Source organism: Lactuca sativa, chromosome 8 (genome assembly GCF_002870075.4).
Source record: "Lactuca sativa cultivar Salinas chromosome 8, Lsat_Salinas_v11, whole genome shotgun sequence".
Lineage (NCBI taxonomy): Eukaryota > Viridiplantae > Streptophyta > Magnoliopsida > Asterales > Asteraceae > Lactuca > Lactuca sativa.
The window spans coordinates 2,454,704-2,477,906 of record NC_056630.2 but is presented as its reverse complement, the minus strand read 5'-3'; the positions used below and the strand labels follow the sequence as shown (position 1 = coordinate 2,477,906).

The following is a 23,203-nucleotide window of genomic DNA, read 5'->3' as shown; positions in this document are numbered from 1 at the left end:
TTTTTCTCGTATATATATATATATATATATATATATATATATATATATATATATATATTCATGTATATAATCACATGTGGTTATATGTATTTAATCACATATGATTTATATGTACAGTATTTGTTTTTGCAATATAAATCATATGAGATTATATACATATAATAACATGTGATCAAATATATATGAGAACAACTATTTAATCAAGAAAGCGAAAATAAAGTTTGTACACATAAATCATATGTGATTATATACATATAATTACATGTGATTATATATATTTAATCACATACTACTATTTAATCACACCTGATTAAATTGGGCAAAGAACAACTTTTGAATCAAGAACACAAAAACAAATCTTGCGCATATAAATCATTTGTGGTTATATACATATAATCACATGTGATTAAATACATGAAAATAAATATTGAATCAAAACCCCAAAACGAATATTGTATATATAAATCATATATGATTATATACGTATAATCACATGTGATTAAATACAAGAACAACTATTGAATCGAGAATGTGAAAATGAAACTTGTCCACCTAAATCATATGTGATTAGATACACATAATCACTTGCGATTATATGTATTTAATCACATTTGATTTAGGTAGACAATGTTCACTTTTTCTTTTTTCGATTAAATAATTGTCTCATTTATTTAATCACATGTGATTATATGTAGCTAATCACATATGATTTATGTGAAAAAAATTATTTTCGTGTTCTTGATTCAATAGTTGTTCCCGTGTATATAATCACATTTCTTTGTATGTGTTTAATCATATGTGATTTATATGAGAAATAATTTTTTTGCCTGAATAAGTCATATGTGATTAGATACAAATAATCACATGTGATTAAATACTAGAGAATAACAAAAATAAATCTTATCCACATACATCATATGTGATTATATGTTTGAATCACATATGATTTTTGTGAACAATATTCATTTCCCATTTTTGATTCATTAGTTGGTCCCATGTATTTAATCATATGTGATTATATAAGTAATCATATATGATGTGTGTGGAGAAGATTTTTTTCGTGTTTTTTGTTTCAACAGTTGTTCTCGTGTATATAATCACATGTGATTATATGTATTATGTATCTAATCACACATGATTTATATTTGACAATATTCTTGTTCATATTTTTTGTTCGATGTTTTTTTTCGTGTATTTAATCACATGTGATTATAAGTATTTAATCATATACGATTAATGTGGACAAGATACATTTTTTGCGTTCTTGATTCAATAGTTGTTCTCGTGTATTTAATCGTATGTGATTATATATATCTAATCACATATTATTTATATGGACAATATTTGTGACATCCCTAATTTCACGGTCAGAAAAGACCGATTTGTTTATGCTTTATTTAAAAATCAGAGTATTATTTTGAAAAATAATATTGCGGAATTTGTTTCCAAAATATGATAAAGATATTATTAAAGCATATCTGGAAAAAAATGTATTTTAATTATATTAAAAACGTTAGGATGTCATCATCAATACAACACATAAGCATAAACAGAAATAACATAGGCCTTGCAACATCTATTATTCTACAGGCATATATCCCATAAATCTCTCATTTAATCATCACACTGGTGCTCTTGTGCCACTACCTGTAATACAAGAAACTGATCCTTAGAAACCCGATGAGCACATATGATTTTCAACCCATAATAATTAAATTCTTTATTTTCATCAAACCATTCGACCCGATTACCCGTTCCCGTTATCCTCACTTTTAATCCCTAAAGCATCTAATTTAAGGGACCTATCCTAAGGATTATCTTTGGGGTTGACAATAATGCTTAGGGTGTTCCTTAACAATATGTGTCAGTAAGGCAACCGTGAGGGGGATGGAGTACACCTGGTGAACACGTCATTCATAGACACCTACAGGTTGCGAACCTGCCAACGTTCCACTGGACTGTCTAGAATAGTTCGTGGACGTCATATATACTCCTCTAGATGACTAGATCGGCTTTAACATCAAGGCCTGTCATAACTCATTTCATCTTTCATCGTTTATATCATTTACCCATCTTTACCTAACATAATTATAGGTATAAAATACATATACAGTTTAAGTCAAGTAAAACATGTATAAATCGTCCTTCCAACATCGATATCAGGAACATAGATAATAGGGACATATAAAATGTAATTTATATTAAATAATTCATATCTATGTGTAAGATGAAAGTAACTATACACTCACTTGTTAAAGTGACGACTCGTAATTCGGACAATGTTTTGCTTCTAACAATTGTCTTTTCCTTTGACAAAACCTAGTATCATTATCACTAAGTGTTAGTTTATTATTTATTACGACTAATTATTAGTCTAGATTAATCATTAACTCAAAGTCTACTTCAAGATTTGTCAAGTAACGTTCAACTAGGTAGGATAGTTGGGAGGCATGACCACTTCGACGTATAGCCTTTCTGAATCCAACAACCAAGCCAACGTGACAATTCTAGACACCTCTCCCGTAAGTAGATCAATCATTATAACAACTTTGAATTACTGATAAATCTTGTTTATAGGTTCATAATAACGATAATGAACTTAAACATAAGTTATACTTAAAGTATGGTAAACATAACTCACTTACATGGAGGTTTAGCTAGAAACCGGGCTCTGCGCGGGCATAACTTCTTTGCTGAAAGCTATTCTTCTCGGGGCCTTCTGGCACTCCGGGACTCGCTAATAACTCCTAGGAAATGCTAGAGAAAAGCCTTGAGACTTTGGGGTGTTTGGGAAAGAGTTGGTTGAAGATATGTGAGAAAAAGAGTGAAAAACACCTTCTATTTATAGGCTTCCAGCACCGAGTACGCGGGGCGTACACGAAGGGTAGGCTACTATATGTTACGTTGGATGTAGTCATGCCACATGTCGCGATCAGGTGCCAATTCGTGGGGAAGAAGGTGTGGCCTAGATCTTGTCATGTGTCACTCGCTGGTTATTCCCAAAAATTGATTATCTTCTAAAATCAGTAACTTTCGCATACAAGCTCCGTTTTTGGCGTTCTTTATATTCATGTGTAGGTAACGACGTGATTAGACAGTGTTAGCTAAATTTGACTTTATTTTTAAAGTTATTTTTTTTAACATGCTTAGACAGTTAAAGTCCGTTAAAAATTCATAACTTCGTCATCCGACGTCCATTTCGAATCTTTTATATCATTGAGCTCTTATTAACGAGATCTTCAATTCTCGTTTAGGTTATGTCGGCTAAAAATTAATCGATCTAAAATTTGATTTCCGGACTGTATAGTGCTATGTTGAATCTTATAAAAATCATAACTTCCTATAACGAAGTCAAATTTGGACGTTCTCTATATGCACTCTATTTGTTTAACGTATACTATGAATTTCGTTTAGATTCGTAATGCTAAAAAGTAATTTATCAAAAATTCATTTTTTACGATACGCTGCGCCGTGACAGTTTAATCGTAACACTTCGACGGTTCATAACTTTTTCGTTATAAGTCGGATTTCAGCGTTCCTCATATATCCGGAATCCCTGTTACAACTACTTCAACTTTCTTCAGAGATGTTGAGTCTAATTATTAATTTATTTTATATGCGTATTTTAATCTTATTTTATTATATCGTTATAAGCACCTATATTGCACATAAATCACATAATAGTCAAATAATTATTATTCATTACATAAATAGGTTAAAATTGTTGACCCTAACTATTACATTATAATAATAATGCTTAGCCACAAACGCAGTCTTTACAATATTCATTTTTGTGCTCATGATTCAATACTTATTATCATGTACTTAATCACATTATATGTATGAAATCAAAGATGATTTATATGGATAATATTTGTTTTTTTTTGCACTCACAATTCAATAACTTTTGTCATGTGTTTAATAACATATGATTAATATGAAAAAATACTTTTTTCGCCTTTTATTTTGAATAATTGTTTTTGTATATTTAATCATATTTAACTATGTTTATTTAATCACATGTGATATATATATATATATATATATATATATATATATATATATATATATATATATATATATATATATATAATATTCATTTTAGTTTTTTTATTCAATCCTTGTGTTATGTGATTTTAATCACAATTGATTACATATATTTAAAAAAATATATATATTTACATGATATACCTTTTCTAAATACAAAATATTAAAAAAATTATTTCTATTCATAAAATACGTTCTTATGACTTAATACACTCTTTAATCTATGATTTTTTTTTTTGTTTTTTATTTTAAATTTAAATATGTCCAACAGTTAATTTTATTAATGGATACACGTTGTAAAAAATGGTTCAAAATTCATCTAAATATTAAACCCATGAGAAATAGCCCAAAACTTAAGTCTATGCCAAAATTAAATTTAACCTAGCTATAATCATTGAAAAGTCAAAAGAGAGAATCTAACATCATCTCAATTCATATGCAAAAAAGCAACAGACGATTTCCAATAGAATTTGTTCTCTTTCGGCTTAACCTTCGTGTCCGGTAGCTCCCTCCTCCGATAAATCTTTCTTCTCCGGCGAATCATTAATGTCTGAAGATGTTGGTGCGTATTAACTAAATGCCGACACTAGCAACTCATATGAGTCGGATCTCTAGTGACGAGTCATATGTACTGATTTATGAAACCTTAGATGTTCAAAGATCTCGCTCTAGGTTAATGATTCTGATACTTGGATCGTCTCCGTCACAAAAATCGACCGGTGGCCACCCTCAGGCCAAGCTCCATGTGAGATGGAAGGCATCGAACTGCCACTCGTGGCCGAACGTGAGTTGATCCTTCATTTCTTCGACCATCCTCTCAAACAGAGGGATGTAGAGGAATGACAATAAGTGAAGAGGTAGTTTCCGATGGTCGGAGACTGAGGGAGATGGTAACAACAGATCTGGAGAGAGTGAAGAGGCGTCGGTCCGGTGGTTCTAATGGCTTACAGTTGTTCCGTTGGTTCTGACAACAACTTAACGATGGTTTTGACAGTCTACATCTAACTTAAGATAACAAAAAGTGTGTATATTGTGGGAAAAATATATTATTTTTATTAAAAGTTTATTTTTTATACTTCTAAATTTTTAATTTTTTAAAATTAGTGGTTAAAATTTGTTCTCGATTATTTTCAATTTAAGAAATATTCTCATTTGAACATGTATATATATATATATATATATATATATATATATATATATATATATATATATATATATATATCTTTACTATCTTATAAAAGAAATCCCATTATTTCTATAAATACATTGAATATAATAATATTATTTTTTTAAGACGTCCAAACCATTAAGCTATTATTACACCTAACTACTAATAAAATAATATTAAAATTTTAAACTCAACCCAATTATACAAATGATATAGCATAAGGTACAATTGTAGATTGCACATGTTTTTGATTGGCTCCCTTTAACCACTTTGACTCGTATAAGCTATTCCCCGAACTTTCAGAAAAAATGGAAAAATTGAATTGATTCCTTATTTTAAGGCATAATCTAAACGGGTTGTAACGACCCAATTTTTACGTCCGAAAATTTCATTTTTAAAATATTACTTTAGAAAACATTAACAAATAAAAACATTGTCTGAATAAAAAGAAACATTGTTTGTTCACACCATAACACCTTGCAACCGCGTTCTAAAGAGCCACACCATACATCCCGTCAAAATATCAGAGTACAGTCCCAGTAAATCTCATAAATGCGGAAACCGAAGAGTGTGTGTATGACGTGCCGCTACCGCGCCGGCTCCTTCCCCTTCGATGCAGAGGTACCTGAAAACAAAACTGTAAACGTAAGCACAAAGCTTAGTGAGTTCCCCCAACGTACCGCATACCATACTAACACATAACATATATACTGCCAGGCTATTCTGGGGTGCCTGACTACCCGGTACGGCCATTCTGGGGTGCCGACCTACCCGTGTCAAGCCATTCTGGGGTGCTGACCTACCCATACGGCCATTCTGGGGTGCCGTCTTACCCGTGTCAAGCCATTCTGGGGTGCTGACTACCCATCGGTCCTGACAACCGATCCTCGGGGACTATTTCACCCCTACTACTATGATCACATATAACATAACAAGCCAGCATGCAAACATATCATCACATACTGTCAGACGTATCTGGGGTGTCTGACTACCCTTCGGTCCTAACGACCGAACTTTACTACTATCACAGACAACATATCATGCTAGCATATAACATATCAGGTAATAGCAAACTTAGATGATATCACAAAGACACTCATCTACCATACATCTCCTACTGGTGGGTCGGCATTGTGGCCTTAGACCCACCGCTACTGGAAGGTAACTCACCTCGAAGTAGCTGCTGAACTGATCGGGAACTAACTGACTGCTGCTGCTCCGGAAGTCCTCCGGCTGCAATTTCCACGACATACTCAATCAAACAATGCTAACTGTCCTCTAGGTAAAATGACCATTTTACCCATGACCACGCCCTAAGTCAAAGACAGAGTCAACTCTCAGTTGACCCGACTCGCCGAGTTGGCTTTCCAACTCGCCGAGTCCCTGCCCAAACGACTGCCCTGAATCCCGATCCTACCCGTCGAGTTAGGCGACGACTCGACGGGTTCATCTTCTTAACCATATTCAAGTCCTTCATCCTACTCGCCGAGTCGTATGAACAACTCGTCGAGTTCGTCTTCATCCGATGAACACTTTATGCTAAGACTCGCCGAGTTGTATGAACAACTCGTCGAGTCTGTTCTTGAGCTATGAAGATTGCCTTGGACTCGCCGAGTCAGGGCATTGACTCGCCGAGTCCTAACATGGGTGAGTTCAGCTCCCAACTCACCGAGTCACCCCCTGTGACTCAAGGCTCAACTCGACACACGAAGAAGGGACCAATTCTGTGACTCGCGACCAGACTCGCCGAGTCACCTATGCGACTCGCCGAGTCGTCGCCATGCACTCCTTAAATATACCGATTTGCTCGATTCCAGACCATGCCATTCATAGATCTGGGCTTCTAGGACACGAATCACACGTAAAGTTTCCAACTTTACGTGTGGATATCCACCAATAAGGATTATAAGGCTCAAAATGTCCCAAAATGGTAGATCTAGGGCTAACAAGCCTTATGGGACCAAAAAGCTAACAGATCTGAGCTCCTGGAGCTCAATCTTACATAGATCCAAAGGCCAAACGTCTTATTACAACATATAATGAACATGCAACTTGGGAAATTGACCAAGAGGGACCCAAATGAAGTTTTAAGCATAGAATCAAGGGGAAAACGAGTTATACCTCAAAGGAAATGTTGAAATGACACAAGGATGGCTGATCTCCTTCTCCTCTTCTTGATCTACTCCTCTTACACTTCAAAACCTTCAAGAACACACCAAGAATACTTCAAACTCTCAAGAAAACAAGGGGAAAACGATGTAGGGGGAGTTCTGGGGTGAATGGGGACGAGTTGGGGCGGAATGAGGGTTTAAATAGGGTGCAAACCCTTGAAACTTAGGGTTTCATCCCGCAGCGGTGACTCGCCGAGTCCAGGATATGGACTCGTCGAGTCGCCTACTTAAAACGCGTCCTGAGTCCCGTCCCTACTCGGCGAGTCGGACCCTATGACTCGCCGAGTCTAAGGCTAAATTAGCGCAATGCTCAAATAAAATTCACATACCGGAAATCAGGTGCTACAAATCTCCCCCACTTATTTTAGACTTCGTCCTCGAAGTCTGCTGCCTGATCCTGAAACAGCTCGGGGTAGTGCTCCATCATCTCGTCTACCGGCTCCCAAGTCCACTCTGAACCCTTGCGGTGCTGCCATTGCACCTTCACTAGCTCCACCCTCTTGTTCCTTAAATCCTTCGACTTCCTGTCGAGGATGGCGACTGGGCGCTCGATGTAGTTCAGGCTGTCATCAACCTGAATATCCTCCAAAGGTACTACTGCAGAATCGTCCACTAGGCACTTCCGCAACTGCGAAACATGGAAAGTGCTGTGGATCTGGCTAAGCTCGGCTGGCAGATCCAGCCTATATGCTACCTTGCCCACCCGGGCTAAGACCCTGAACGGTCCGATGAATCGCGGGCCCAACTTGCCCCGCTTCCTGAATCGGATGACGCCTTTCCACGGCGACACCTTCAGGAGGACCATATCCCCGACCTGGAACTCTAAATCGGATCGACGCTTGTCGGCATAACTTTTCCGTCGACTCCGAGCAGTCTGAAGCCTGCTCCGGACCTGCTGTATCCTCTCAGTCGTCTTGAGCACCACTTCGGTGCTTCCCATAACTCTCTGGCCAACCTCACCCCAGCATATCGGGGTCCTACACCTCCGTCCGTACAACATCTCGAAAGGAGGGCGGTCGATACTCGCGTGATAGCTGTTGTTGTAGGAGAACTCAGCCAAAGGTAGATAGGTATCCCAGCTACCACCGAAATCCAGAACACACGCCCGCAACATGTCCTCCAAAGTCTGGATGGTCCGCTCACTCTGTCCATCTGTCTGCGGGTGAAAGGCGGTGCTGAAATGCAGACGAGTGCCCAACTCGTCATGGAATCTCTTCCAAAACCTGGAAGTAAAACGCACATCCCTGTCTGAGATCACCGATACTGGCACCCCATGCCGTGCCACAACCTCCCTGATATAAATGTCGGCCAATTTCTCGGCCGATATGCTCTCCGGAATCGGAATAAAGTGAGCACTCTTGGTCAATCTATCCACGATGACCCAAATCGAATCCACTCCACGTGCGGTCCTGGGAAGCTTTGTGATAAAATCCATCGTGATATCTTCCCACTTCCACAGTGGAATGTCCAACGGCTGCATCTTGCCATGCGGCCTCTGATGTTCGGCCTTGACCTTCCTGCAGGTCAAGCACCGCTCGACGTACCATGCCACATCCCGCTTCATGCAGGGCCACCAATAGTCTAGACGAAGATCCCTATACATCTTCGTCGCCCCGGGATGAATGGAGAATCGGGACTTGTGCGCCTCCTCCATCAAAATCTGGCGCACGCCCCCGTGATACGGCACCCACACCCTACGGTGTAGTGTCAATAACCCTCGGCTATCATAATCGAAGGAGGAAACCTGACCTACTACGCGCTCGCTCTTCTGATGCTCCTCCTTGATAGCCTCCTGTTGAGCTTCCCGAATCTGCTCCAACAGGGGAGTCACCACAGTCATCCTCAAACAGGCGTCCCTGATCGGCGCCGTCTTGCGGCTAAGCGCATCGGCCACCACATTGGCCTTTCCCGGGTGGTAAAGGATCTCGCAATCATAATCCTTCACCACATCCAACCACCGACGCTGCCTCATGTTCAGATTCGGCTGGTCCATGAGGTACCTCAAGCTCTTGTGGTCCGTGTAGATGGTACACCGAACCCCATAGAGGTAATGTCGCCAAATCTTGAGGGCAAATACCACCGCCCCCAACTCCAAATCGTGCGTCGGGTAGTTCGCCTCGTGAGGCTTGAGCTGCCTCGAAGCGTAAGCAATGACATGCCCCCTTTGCATCAACACCGCGTCCAACCCAGAAATGGACGCATCGCAATAAACCACGAAATCCTCTACGCCCTCTGGCAGGGCTAAGATCGGCGCCTCACACAATCTCTGTCTCAGCGTCTCAAATGCAGCCTGCTGCTCGGGTCCCCACCGAAAGACCACGGCTTTCTTCGTCAGCCGCGTCAGGGGCACGACTATCTTGGAGAAATCCTGGATAAATCTCCGATAGTAGCCTGCCAATCCTAGGAAGCTCCGAATCTCAGATGGGGACTTCGGAACCTCCCATCTCATCACGGCCTCGACCTTGGCCGGATCGACCAGAATCCCGTTCTGGTTGACGAGGTGCCCCAGAAATTGCACCTCGCGCAACCAAAACTCACACTTGGAGAACTTGGCATACAAGCTCTCCCTCCTCAGGGTCTCTAACACCTCTCTCAAATGCTTCTCATGATCCTCCCGGGTCTTGGAATAAACCAAGATATCATCGATAAAGACTATCACAGACCGATCCAGCATCGGTCTGCATACACGGTTCATGAGGTCCATGAACGCGGCAGGAGCATTGGTGAGCCCAAACGGCATCACCACAAACTCGTAATGGCCATAGCGCGTCCGAAACGCGGTCTTCTGCATATCCTCCTCCCTGACCCTCATCTGATGATAACCCGAACGCAAATCAATTTTGGAAAACCAAGATGCGCCCTGCAGCTGGTCAAAGAGGTCATCAATCCTCGGAAGCGGGTAACGGTTCTTCACCGTTACCTTGTTCAGCTCCCGATAATCTATACACATCCGATGCGACCCATCCTTCTTCTTCACAAACAGAATCGGGGCTCCCCAGGGCGAACTGCTCGGCCGAATAAATCCCTTGTCCAGCAGCTCCTGCAGCTGCGTAGACAACTCCTGCATCTCGGGAGGAGCCAACCGATACGGTGCTTTGGCTATCGGAGCCGCACCGGGAACGAGGTCAATCCTGAACTCCACCTGTCGCTCCGGAGGTATCCCAGGTAGTTCCTCCGGAAAAACATCAGCAAAATCTCGAACCACCGGAACCTCGCTCACGGTCGCCTTACCCGCCTCCCGGGTGTCCATCACGTACGCGACATAACCCGCGCATCCCTGCTGAAGGTAGCGCCTAGCCCTCGCTGCTGAACATACAGTGGGTCCACACTGCGGCCGCTCTCCATGAATCACCAACTCTCCCCCACTTGGGGTCTTGACTCGCACTAGCTGCTGCGCGCAATCTATCACTGCCCCATTAGGGCTCAACCAATCCATACCAATAATCACCTTGTTCCCACGCAATGGAATGGGAACCAAGTCTACCAGGTAACACTCCTCAAACAGTCGCAGGACACAATCTCGAAACACCCTCGATGCTCGCACCGATCGATCATCGGCAATCTCTACCTCTAATGGGCAAACTAACTCGCCTGAAGTCTCATGAAATCTCTTGCTAAGAGCAAGAGAAACGAACGATCGGGATGCACCCGAGTCGAACAATACCTGAACCGGGATGCCGTTCACATGGAACGATCCTAATACACACGCAAACACACAGAGCACATATCAATATCATAACAACGAAAATAAAAGATAGAAGGAAGGAATCATACCCGTCACCACATCGGGCGCGGCACGTGCCTCCTCGGCAGTCAACTGAAATGCCCGACTCCTCACCACTGGAGCCTCTGCCTTGCCCTGACGGCCATCCGTGATCCGCAGGGTCGCTGGAGCTGGCGCCTTCACTGGCGCTGAAGCTGTCAACATGGGGCAATTGGCCTTCTTGTGGCCCCTCTGGTTGCAGTGGAAACACAGCAACTCCGATGTCTGAATAACGGTCGCAGGAGCAGTGCAATCCCTGCTGATATGCCCAAACTTGCCGCACTTGTAGCAGCCTGACGATCCCATCCTGCACGCCCCCTCGTGCGGCCTGCCGCACCTCCTGCAGCGGCTCGGTCCCGACTGGCCTTTCGGCCTCCCATCTGATCCCTTGGGCTTCTTCCCCGAAGCCCCTGATGCCTGACCATCCTCAAGTTTCCGTTTCCGGATGTGCTCCAAATTTATCTCTCTCTCCCTAACCCTGGCAATCATGGAGTCCAGGGTAGGGCAAGCCGAAAAGCTAACATGCTCCCGAATGTCAGCTCGTAGCATGTCGTGGTAACGAGTCCTCCTCATATCCTCGTCACCTGCATACTGGGGCACCAATAAAGCCCTCTCCCGAAACTTGGCGGTGATCTCCGCCACGGTCTCTGTCGTCTGCCTCATATCTAAGAACTCCCTGGCCAGCTGCTGAAGCTCGACCGCTGGCGCGAACTCTGCCCTGAACCTAGTCACGAAGTCCGACCAGGTCATTGCCTCGACAGCCGAGGCTCCCATCGAGTCACCCACTGACTCCCACCAATCTTGGGCCCGGTCCCGTAAACACCCTGCTGCGTACCTCACCTTCGACCCCTCAGGGCAGAAGCTGATCAACTGGGCGGACTCGATATCCGCAACCCACCGCCTGGCGACAATGGGGTCCTTCGCCCCATGGAAATCCGGCGCACCACTGCTCCTGAAGTCCTTGAAGGACAGTGTGCGAGATCCTGACTGGCTAGAGGCCAAGTCGCTCCTGAATGCCCGTAGGCGATCCTCCATCATCTCCACGATCCCTTCCTTGATCGACCCAAAGATGATGGGGGTCGACTCAAGGATGCCCCTAGTGATCTCTGACGTGATGAACTCACGTAGCCTCTCCTCAATCGGCTCGGTGCCAGATCCCGAACCTGACCCCTCTCCTGACCCGCCATCTGTCGGTCTCGATCGAAGTACCACCATTCTGCAAAACATCAATAATAATCATTAGTGGTACTGCTACTTCCTGAGGGATCTCAACTACTTACAGGTTCCTTGGTTTCGTCTTGGCCTTCCTCGGCTCGGGTACGGATCCTCTGCTTTCAGTAGTACGGGCCCATACTACCTTCCACATCTATCCGTACCTTCTCCGAGGAATTCCTCGACTCCACCAACTCCCCTCTACTACTGCTACTCTCCGATATTCTCACCCTAGGCTTGCCCTAGGGAGAACCCAAGTTCAACACAACTGGTCCTCAGCTGCTGTAGGTCTCCTCATAATGCCAGTTAGCCACCACCTAAGCACCATCACATGTAATGAGGATTAGATAATCCTTCAAGTAAAAGATCCGTCCCTACAACGGTTGGACTCAAACAAGAGCTGCGCAATAGGGCCAGTTCCAACACTTTGGGATTATTCAACCCTGATTACATGTGGTGTGACGTGTTTACCTAGTGGCTCACTCCCATTACTCAGAATCCCACCAAGCACGAAGCAAGCAACATTCAGATAAGGGTAACAATCTCAACTAACTCTATCCACTTTCAGGAACTGAGCTAGCATAAGGTGCTAAGCTCATACTACCAGGCATAACCTGAACAGGCTACCCTACTGCTGTCTACTCAATTCTAGCATGCAATATTCAATAAGCTGGAACAAATAAGCAGGCACATAAGGCATCACTCCTAGATCCTTAGCCTATTCTAGCATGCAATATTCATAAAGCTGATAACATAACATAAACTTGTATGGGTACTATGGGGAATACTTACTTGAGCTCGGCCGGTCGCGCACGTCACACACTTCGCTCCTTTTCAAAACTCTTTTCTCAATTTTAGAAAACATTTTCTTTTAGAAAATCTTTTAATCCCTCGATTTGAGTTCAGACACTCCCGAAGGTGTGTCCGAATCCCTCAAACCAGGGCTCTGATACCAACTTGTAACGACCCAATTTTTACGTCCGAAAATTTCATTTTTAAAATATTACTTTAGAAAACATTAACAAATAAAAACATTGTCTGAATAAAAAGAAACATTGTTTGTTCACACCATAACACCTTGCAACCGCGTTCTAAAAAGCCACACCATACATCCCGTCAAAATATCAGAGTACAGTCCCAGTAAATCTCATAAATGCGGAAACCGAAGAGTGTGTGTATGACGTGCCGCTACCGCGCCGGCTCCTTCCCCTTCGATGCAGAGGTACCTGAAAACAAAACTGTAAACGTAAGCACAAAGCTTAGTGAGTTCCCCCAACGTACCGCATACCATACTAACACATAACATATATACTGCCAGGCTATTCTGGGGTGCCTGACTACCCGGTACGGCCATTCTGGGGTGCCGACCTACCCGTGTCAAGCCATTCTGGGGTGCTGACCTACCCATACGGCCATTCTGGGGTGCCGTCTTACCCGTGTCAAGCCATTCTGGGGTGCTGACTACCCATCGGTCCTGACAACCGATCCTCGGGGACTATTTCACCCCTACTACTATGATCACATATAACATAACAAGCCAGCATGCAAACATATCATCACATACTGTCAGACGTATCTGGGGTGTCTGACTACCCTTCGGTCCTAACGACCGAACTTTACTACTATCACAGACAACATATCATGCTAGCATATAACATATCAGGTAATAGCAAACTTAGATGATATCACAAAGACACTCATCTACCATACATCTCCTACTGGTGGGTCGGCATTGTGGCCTTAGACCCACCGCTACTGGAAGGTAACTCACCTCGAAGTAGCTGCTGAACTGATCGGGAACTAACTGACTGCTGCTGCTCCGGAAGTCCTCCGGCTGCAATTTCCACGACATACTCAATCAAACAATGCTAACTGTCCTCTAGGTAAAATGACCATTTTACCCATGACCACGCCCTAAGTCAAAGACAGAGTCAACTCTCAGTTGACCCGACTCGCCGAGTTGGCTTTCCAACTCGCCGAGTCCCTGCCCAAACGACTGCCCTGAATCCCGATCCTACCCGTCGAGTTAGGCGACGACTCGACGGGTTCATCTTCTTAACCATATTCAAGTCCTTCATCCTACTCGCCGAGTCGTATGAACAACTCGTCGAGTTCGTCTTCATCCGATGAACACTTTATGCTAAGACTCGCCGAGTTGTATGAACAACTCGTCGAGTCTGTTCTTGAGCTATGAAGATTGCCTTGGACTCGCCGAGTCAGGGCATTGACTCGCCGAGTCCTAACATGGGTGAGTTCAGCTCCCAACTCACCGAGTCACCCCCTGTGACTCAAGGCTCAACTCGACACACGAAGAAGGGACCAATTCTGTGACTCGCGACCAGACTCGCCGAGTCACCTATGCGACTCGCCGAGTCGTCGCCATGCACTCCTTAAATATACCGATTTGCTCGATTCCAGACCATGCCATTCATAGATCTGGGCTTCTAGGACACGAATCACACGTAAAGTTTCCAACTTTACGTGTGGATATCCACCAATAAGGATTATAAGGCTCAAAATGTCCCAAAATGGTAGATCTAGGGCTAACAAGCCTTATGGGACCAAAAAGCTAACAGATCTGAGCTCCTGGAGCTCAATCTTACATAGATCCAAAGGCCAAACGTCTTATTACAACATATAATGAACATGCAACTTGGGAAATTGACCAAGAGGGACCCAAATGAAGTTTTAAGCATAGAATCAAGGGGAAAACGAGTTATACCTCAAAGGAAATGTTGAAATGACACAAGGATGGCTGATCTCCTTCTCCTCTTCTTGATCTACTCCTCTTACACTTCAAAACCTTCAAGAACACACCAAGAATACTTCAAACTCTCAAGAAAACAAGGGGAAAACGATGTAGGGGGAGTTCTGGGGTGAATGGGGACGAGTTGGGGCGGAATGAGGGTTTAAATAGGGTGCAAACCCTTGAAACTTAGGGTTTCATCCCGCAGCGGTGACTCGCCGAGTCCAGGATATGGACTCGTCGAGTCGCCTACTTAAAACGCGTCCTGAGTCCCGTCCCTACTCGGCGAGTCGGACCCTATGACTCGCCGAGTCTAAGGCTAAATTAGCGCAATGCTCAAATAAAATTCACATACCGGAAATCAGGTGCTACACGGGTCCTTTCTCACTCTTTCCAACATCATCGCTCTTTCCAAAAGGGGATTTTATTTTTCTAGGTTTCTTGCTCTATCTCGATCTTCATCTTTCCTTCTTTTCCATAGTGAAGCCATCCACTGAAAAAACACCCACAATCGCACCTTCAAAATCCTAAGCACCTTCTCCCAAATAAACCCTAACCATGAATAAATTAACCACATATGTCATCTCCAACTATGCCTCTCGCCCCCACCACCACAGAAACCCTAACGTACCCGTCACCACCGTTTTTCGCCATCCCTCACCCTCTCCTTCTGTGTTTATCGCTAAATAATCATCATCATCACCACCACATGTGAGTTTCCTTGTCTCTCTATAAAAATCATCACCGCCACCGCAAGCTTGTTCAATCTCCTTAACTGTGTGTATTTGTGTGTGTGTTTAACTATGTGTTTATGTTTTCGATTTAAGTTCAAGCTTTTCACTGCTGACTTTCTTGAAGAAATCTTTTCTAAATCTGCATCTTAATAAGTTTATTTGTTCAATTTTCTTTCAAAATCTTATCTATGTTTTCTTTTAGGTTTGAAAATGGTTTTTCAGATCTAGATGAAGATGAACCTAAAGGTAACGAAAAATTTAGGTTTGAAAATGGGATATCCAATTGCATCAGGTAGCAGATCTCCATTAGGAGATGACAATGAGATTATTTTGGGTAGGTGATTCATATGTTTCATGCCACATCTCTCTCTCTCTCTCTCTCTCTCTCTCTCTTATCTTAACAATATCTCACAAGCACCAAATTTTGAGGGTTTTTTTTTTTGTGTATTGAATAGGCGCGCTGATCACCACAAAATTAATTTGTTACAGTAACTTAAAAGGTATGGCTGTCGACTGTAGTTCAGGGCATCTTATTGGCATCTTCTACTTTAAAATTTAAATATATTGTTGGCTTAGATCCATTTTGTATCGCTATGTTGCCTCCTACGCGCAATTAAAGTAAAAACCTATCCACCATTATTTATTTATGCCATGTTTTTTACATATGATATTTATGCTTTTATTTGCATCTTCTTGATTTTAATCTTATTTTTCTATTCTCTAAAGATCTAATTTTAGTTGTCTTACAACCCTTAGTCTGATATGAAACTAATTGAGTAATTTCATTATGATATTATACATGGTTTTTTTTCTATAGCTCATGCTATATTGTCGGATGACGAATTTCTTTCTTAAAACTTCCACATTGAACTTCATTGATGATCTTTATTTCCAGCATCTGATATGTTTGTGGCTATGGGAAAGAGTTACAGAATGATGGAATGGATGGTATGAACCAATTTCTTGCAAAGTCTTTATAATTGTTTGATTTTTAATTCAACATTCTTTTATAATTTACTTTATCCTTACATAGGTTAGGATTATCAACGAATAGCTTAGTTTCTTCTAAATTGTCGTTGGTGTACATAAGGAAAGAGACATTCATGCTACGGGAAAATGCTCTCTCCTTGTCTACATTTCTTTTATTTCATACCAAAGTAATAACAAGTCGAAAACATTGAAATTAATTCGTCTCTTATGTTATTTCGTAGGACCGCTGATGGTGACAACATCAAAAAAAGAAAGATTTGCGGGTATCCTAAAGATTTTTTTTTACTTAAATTGCATTTTAATCCAATCTGTAAGATATTGCATCTGTTGTGAATATCACTTTGATGATCCACTTTATGCAGTTAGGGAAAATAACTAGATTGGACAGGAAAGAAATGAGTTAAACTTCAAACATTATATTTTCTGTTTTTACTTATTTGTCCGATTTCCCCTTCTTGATTTGCATTTTTTATACTTCTTAGATTTGGACAAAGTCTGATCAGGTTTACAATCACATTCCTTAGCAATACTTGAAACACCTTTGGCCCTAATTCTTTCGATATAAGTGTTGTCAAATGTTTGAATTTTGAACATACCAAACCAACATTACCAAAAGCTTGATTTTTTTAGGCAGGCGACCCATTTTGTATATTTTTCAAATTTCTATTCATTTTAAGTTAGTCCATTGGTAGTGTTTAATGGTATATTTTGAGAATGCTATTCTTTTGTGTTGTTATTAGTAGTGAGGTTCTGAGGCAGCGTCAATCAGTAGGGATAGTGGTGAGTTAATGCATAACTTGCATCTCAATTCTTTTAAGCCACCAATATCGACCAAAAAGTTGACCATTACTTGGATTAAAGTTTGACTACGAATCATTTATGAGTCATTGACAAGGATGAGAACACTATTTTTTTACCATTAGCTTTGATTTTTTTTGGTTTTGTTATGAAGGATGTGGAAAATATACGGAAATAATACCAAGAATTCATAAAGCTTAAGATGATTATGCTATTAGATTTTATGTATGTCTTATAAAGATCTAACAAATACATCTAATTGGTGACCTCACAATAAACTTTATTTCATATCACAATATCAAAAAATTATTACAAAATTTGAAAGGAAAAATCAATATATTCTTTTACGCTTACTGATAAATTATATTTAACTGTGAACGATAGATACATGTACTTTGTGTGTTCATTGTGATATGACATGTTTCCGAAGGGAAATTATTCGCCCCCGCCGCTATGCGCGGGTTCACAGCTAGTGTGTGTATATATATATATATATATATATATATATATATATATATATATAAAACAAAGATAATGATAATAATTAAAAATATTAGTATAACAAAAAATATAAAATCAATAACAAAAATGAAATGACAACAAAACAAAAAAAAAAAAATTAAATAGTGAGATTGTGATTATTACAAAACATTTTCATATATGCCAACGTGAGATTAGGGGTGACAAATCGTGCTATCGTTTCGTGTTTCTGTCTGACACGACACGACACTACAAAGTTTTTTGTAACATGAACACGACACGATGTCGTGTTTTTTTAACTAACACGAAAACGAACGAAGTAAAAAACGACAAATACGACACGACACGACAAATATAATATATACTAAAAACTAGTTTATTTAATGAATAATTTATTAAATATAACACGATAAGCACGACAAACACGAAAACACGATAAAGAACTGCTAAATTGTGTCAATTTCGTGTTGAATTTCGAACACGAACACGACACGACACGGCATCGTGTTTTTTTATAGCTACCACGAATACAACACGAACACAAATTCAAATTTTAGTTTCGTCCCAATTTCGTTTCGTGTCGTGTATTTTTGTCGTGTCGTGTCATAAATTGCCACCCCTACGTGAGATTAGCCAACTTGATACATGTCTTGTCTTTTAGATTGGAGGTCTCAAGTTCTATTACAGACATAGATACTAATTGGTAACCATTATTCCGTCGTTAAAAAAAAAAAAAGCTCTTTGGTATATATTATTTTAAACCTTGATTTTTTTTAACCAACGCACCAATTATGAAAATTAGGATAATAACACAAAATAGTTATCACGTTTTATAATTGTTTCATTTAGAATAATCATCTCTTTCTTTAATAAATTTAAGTAATCCTTTTTAATCAATGAATTTTTTTTTGTCATATGTCATATTTTCCTTTATTTTGACACTTGTCATTTTGTGAGAATTTTAGAAATTTTATTTTTCACTTGTCATTTTTTAGGGATTTCCATTTTCTTAAAATAAAATTCCATAAAACTGTAATGAGTTTTATAAAGAAATAAAATCATCCTATTAATTTGGTAATAAATTCTCATAAATATTTCAAACGATTTAATTGTTTTTACAAATTTTCAGAAGATTACATTTTGTTATGTAAAAAATTACATTATAAAATATTTCATATTTATATATTGATATTAAATTTTTATTTTTAATAAACCCGTATAATATACGAGTCTAACGTTGGTTAAACTTTAATAAATTGTCAAAAAAAAATTACATTATTAATTATTAATGAAAGTATAAATCATGTAACGCGATGCAATGGAGTAGTCGAAAGCTTCGTGAGCTTAAAACCCTTTGAATTAGGTCTCTTTTTTCGTTCGTACTCACCCATATCTCTCTCTCCCTTTCTGTGTTATCTCTATCCTCTCTCTTATCATTCTTCCACAAACAAACCAACCTGCACTTACGATTTTATTGGAGAATCCGCCATAAATATAACCCCCTTTGGAGGTTGGTTCGTTTAATCGACGTCAACAAAAGATGGCATCGTCTTCACCTAATGTTTGGGTTTTGCTGGGTTTGAGTTTGGCCGGAATACTGTTAATGGCGAAGAAGCTTAAGAAAGTCGTCAAAGTTGACTTCGGTGCATTCGTGGAGAGGTTTCAGATACTACCTCCACCGCAGCCGGCTCCTCCGAAAGCGCCTCACCCGCTCACTGGCCTCTCCTTTGCCGTCTCCGACCTGTATGCCTCTTTTCCTTTTATCTACTTCCTTGTTCCATGGAAGGTCTACTTTTGATTTCTAAGTTATAACTACTAGTATATTGAATTGAACGAAACAAGTTTACTCTTCCAATAGTTTAACCTTATTATTGATATTTTGCTGAGGAGCGTATCTGATTTCTTGTTCATCCAATTACAATCCTGTACAGATTCGATATCAATGGGTTTGTAACCGGATTTGGCAGTCCAGATTGGGAAAGCACACATGAAGCTGCTTCACAGACATCTCCTGTGGTTTCAGCTCTTGTAGATGGAGGAGCCACATGCGTTGGAAAAACTGTGGTGGATGAACTATCATTTGGGTTAGTAATTTATTACATTGTTTAGACCTCTACTAGTTGTTAAATAAAATACCATCTCTTGTTGCAGTATCAGTGGAGAAAATAGACATTGTGGTACACCCACCAATCCTGTTGCTCCTTCAAGGATACCAGGAGGATCATGTAGTGGTGCTGCTGTAGCTGTTGCTGCAAAGCTTGTTGATTTCTCTTTGGGTATGCATGCGATTCCCATTTGTTCCTCATGTGTGTTGGTGTATGCTAACAATCTCTTAACAGGTGTTGATACTGTTGGTGGGGTGAGGCAACCTGCTGGACATTGTGGCATCCTTGGATTTCGGCCATCATATGGTTCTGTTCTTCATTCAGGGATTGTTCCTGTTTCCACAAGCTTTGACACTGTTGGTATGCAATTATGCAAATGCAAATGCAAATGCAATGAATGAATACTGATTCCATACACATTCTACATTTATGATTGTTTAAATAATTGATTATCAGGATGGTTTGCCATGGATCCCAGTATATTACGCCGTGTAGGACAAGTCCTGCTACAAGTGCCATTAACAGTTCAACGTAACCCCAGGAATGTTATCATTGCTGATGACTGTTTCAGATTATCAAAAATTCCCTTTGACCGGTTGACTCAGGTGGTAATTAAATCAACAGAGACTCTATTTGGAAGTAAGCATACTTTTGTTCTTATTTTGTCATCTTCAGTTTCAATTTCCATTATCATTTATGGATGAAAACCACCCGTTTTCTTAAAATCCACAGAACAAGTTTTGAAGCATGAGATTCTTGATGATTACATTGCTTCCAAAGTTCCAAGCTTGAAAGCACTTGATTCCAAGAAGTCAAATGGTGATGTTAAGCTCTCTTCTCTAAGGTCGCTTGCCAACATTATGCAGTTACTAAGAAGGTAATATAATATTAACACTACTTATCAATTTCACTTCTGGGTTCATTATTTAATACTGCTTACCTCATCTGGGTTTCTTTCATTTTGCAACTTGTTTAATAAGTTAAAAATATCTTGAATACAGGCATGAATTCAGCCATACTCACTCTGAATGGATTAGCTCGGTGAAACCAGCTTTAGATCCTCTTATCTCAGCTCAGATACAGGGGAAGCTTGAGTTAACAGAGAAAGATATTGAAAATTTCCGCACTGTTAGAAGTGAGCTCAGATCCGCCTTAAATGCCCTTTTGAAGGTATTTATATTCCTTTAATTTTATACATAACAGTTTACACACATGATGATGATATTATACAATTATAAACTTGTGTAGGACGATGGAGTTCTTGTGATCCCTACAGTTTGTAGCCCTCCTCCTAAACTCGGTGCCAAGGAGCTTTCATCTGAAGAATATCTCATGAATGAGTTTTCACTCACCGGTTTAGCAAGCATGTCAGGCTGCTGCCAGGTCATCACTCTCTCTCTCTCACAAACTAACACACAAAAAGAAAGAAAAGAAAAGAAAAAGAAAAGAAGGAACTGATCATTATATCTGGTTGGTTGCAGGCCAGTGTACCTTTGGGAATGTATGAAAACTGTCCTGTTTCGGTGTCTTTGATAGCAAGATATGGGGGGGATCGTTTTCTGCTGGATACCATTCAGACGATGCATGCATCTTTAAAGCAGAAGGCTGATGAAGCTGGAAACTCAAAATCATCTGCTGATGTTGTCACCAAGGAAGCCTCTGCTGAAATTGCTAAAGAAAAGGTAAAACATTCAGGCTTTTTTATTAAACAAATGTTGTTAACTGAATTTGATTATAAATATTAGGGCAACGAAGCTTTCAAAGCAAAAAATTGGCAGAGGGCCATTGGCTTTTATACTGATGCCATCAAACTCAACAGCAAAATTGCAACATATTTTAGTAACCGAGCTGCAGCACATTTGGAATTGGGAAGGTATCATAATCATTTGTGTGCTTCTTTTTTAAACAAATTTTCCCTCAATTATTTGTTTTTCATGCTTCCAGTTTCATTCAAGCTGAAGCAGATTGTACCAAAGCCATCGATCTAGATAAAAAGGTGACTTTTCTCTTGTTTTGTAGAAGGCGCTAGGAGGGTAGTTTTGGCAATTGACAAAATACATGAGTTTTGTATGTAAAAATCCATGTGATTGTGATTGTAATTATGTTACTTACAGAATGTAAAGGCGTATTTAAGGAGAGGCACAGCAAGGGAGATGCGTGGATACTATAAAGAGGCAATTGAAGGTAGATTTTTGTAAAGTTGTAATTCTTTATTATAAGTTTTTTTTTTATTTTCTATACTTATATCAGGGGTTAAGTTGTAAAACTGTGTGGGTTGCAGATTTTAGGTATGCACTTGTTCTTGAGCCAACCAATAAAAGAGCAGCGATGTGTGCTGACAGGTTAAAGAAGTTATTTCAGTAAGAGAGAGTGGATGTTGGCGAAAAAAGGTGTTGAAGATAAAAAAAAAAAATTAAATTCAGAATCTTGAAGGAAATCCCGAGCTGAGCTGGATCAGCAACTATCTTTTGCTGGGATTTCATTGATTTGGGGGTCTGTGACTGTAATATATATTTTAGGTCAATTTTGGTCCAGTCTTTAAGATACAAATTCAGAGGAATGAATGAGAGGTATATTATTATTATTATTTTTAATCCAAAAATCAGCCGGAATCACATGACATGACATGATTTTGTTAAATGTGTACAACCTATTCCGAAAGCTGGTTCCTATTTTTGGAAAAAGTATGATAAGTTGTCTAAAATTTTGAAATATGCAACATGTTTTTGAGTTCTGCTCGGTTGTTTTCTAGTAGTAGAATTGGAAGAAAAAAAAATTAGATTCCCTAAATTTTGTCTTGGTGAAACCAAAATTCATAAAACGACAAAGTAGATATTTGTTGAATGTTATAATACAAAAAATATCTTATCAAGCAAACATGTGAATTGATTTTTTTTAATGTAAAATCTAATTTATTTCTTAACTCACGACCTCAAGGTGGAGGGCAACACAGGAATTGGTGTGAAGTGGAAAATCAACAAAACCAACA

General features: G+C 40.1%; 1 protein-coding gene across 1 annotated transcript; it reads left to right on the top strand.

Moving 5' to 3' along the window:
* The first annotated feature begins 19,440 nt into the window (after positions 1–19,440).
* Positions 19,441–22,801, top strand: LOC111920945 (translocon at the outer membrane of chloroplasts 64). Its single transcript, XM_023916509.3, has 13 exons — positions 19,441–19,852; positions 20,041–20,193; positions 20,261–20,385; positions 20,449–20,574; positions 20,671–20,853; positions 20,947–21,091; positions 21,216–21,384; positions 21,463–21,597; positions 21,696–21,896; positions 21,960–22,087; positions 22,159–22,210; positions 22,329–22,398; positions 22,496–22,801. Exons 1-13 carry the CDS (start codon positions 19,650–19,652, stop codon positions 22,576–22,578), a joined length of 1,773 nt encoding a protein of 590 aa, XP_023772277.1. The 5' UTR covers positions 19,441–19,649; the 3' UTR covers positions 22,579–22,801.
* Positions 22,802–23,203: the final 402 nt, after the last annotated feature.

Coding starts and splice junctions, on each gene's coding strand:
- LOC111920945 (XM_023916509.3), top strand. CDS start 19,650: ATGGCATCGTCTTCACCTAATGTTTGGGTTTTGCTGGGTTTGAGTTTG. Junction 21,385..21,462: donor CCTTAAATGCCCTTTTGAAG/GTATTTATATTC, acceptor AAACTTGTGTAG/GACGATGGAGTTCTTGTGAT. Junction 22,211..22,328: donor CCATCGATCTAGATAAAAAG/GTGACTTTTCTC, acceptor TGTTACTTACAG/AATGTAAAGGCGTATTTAAG.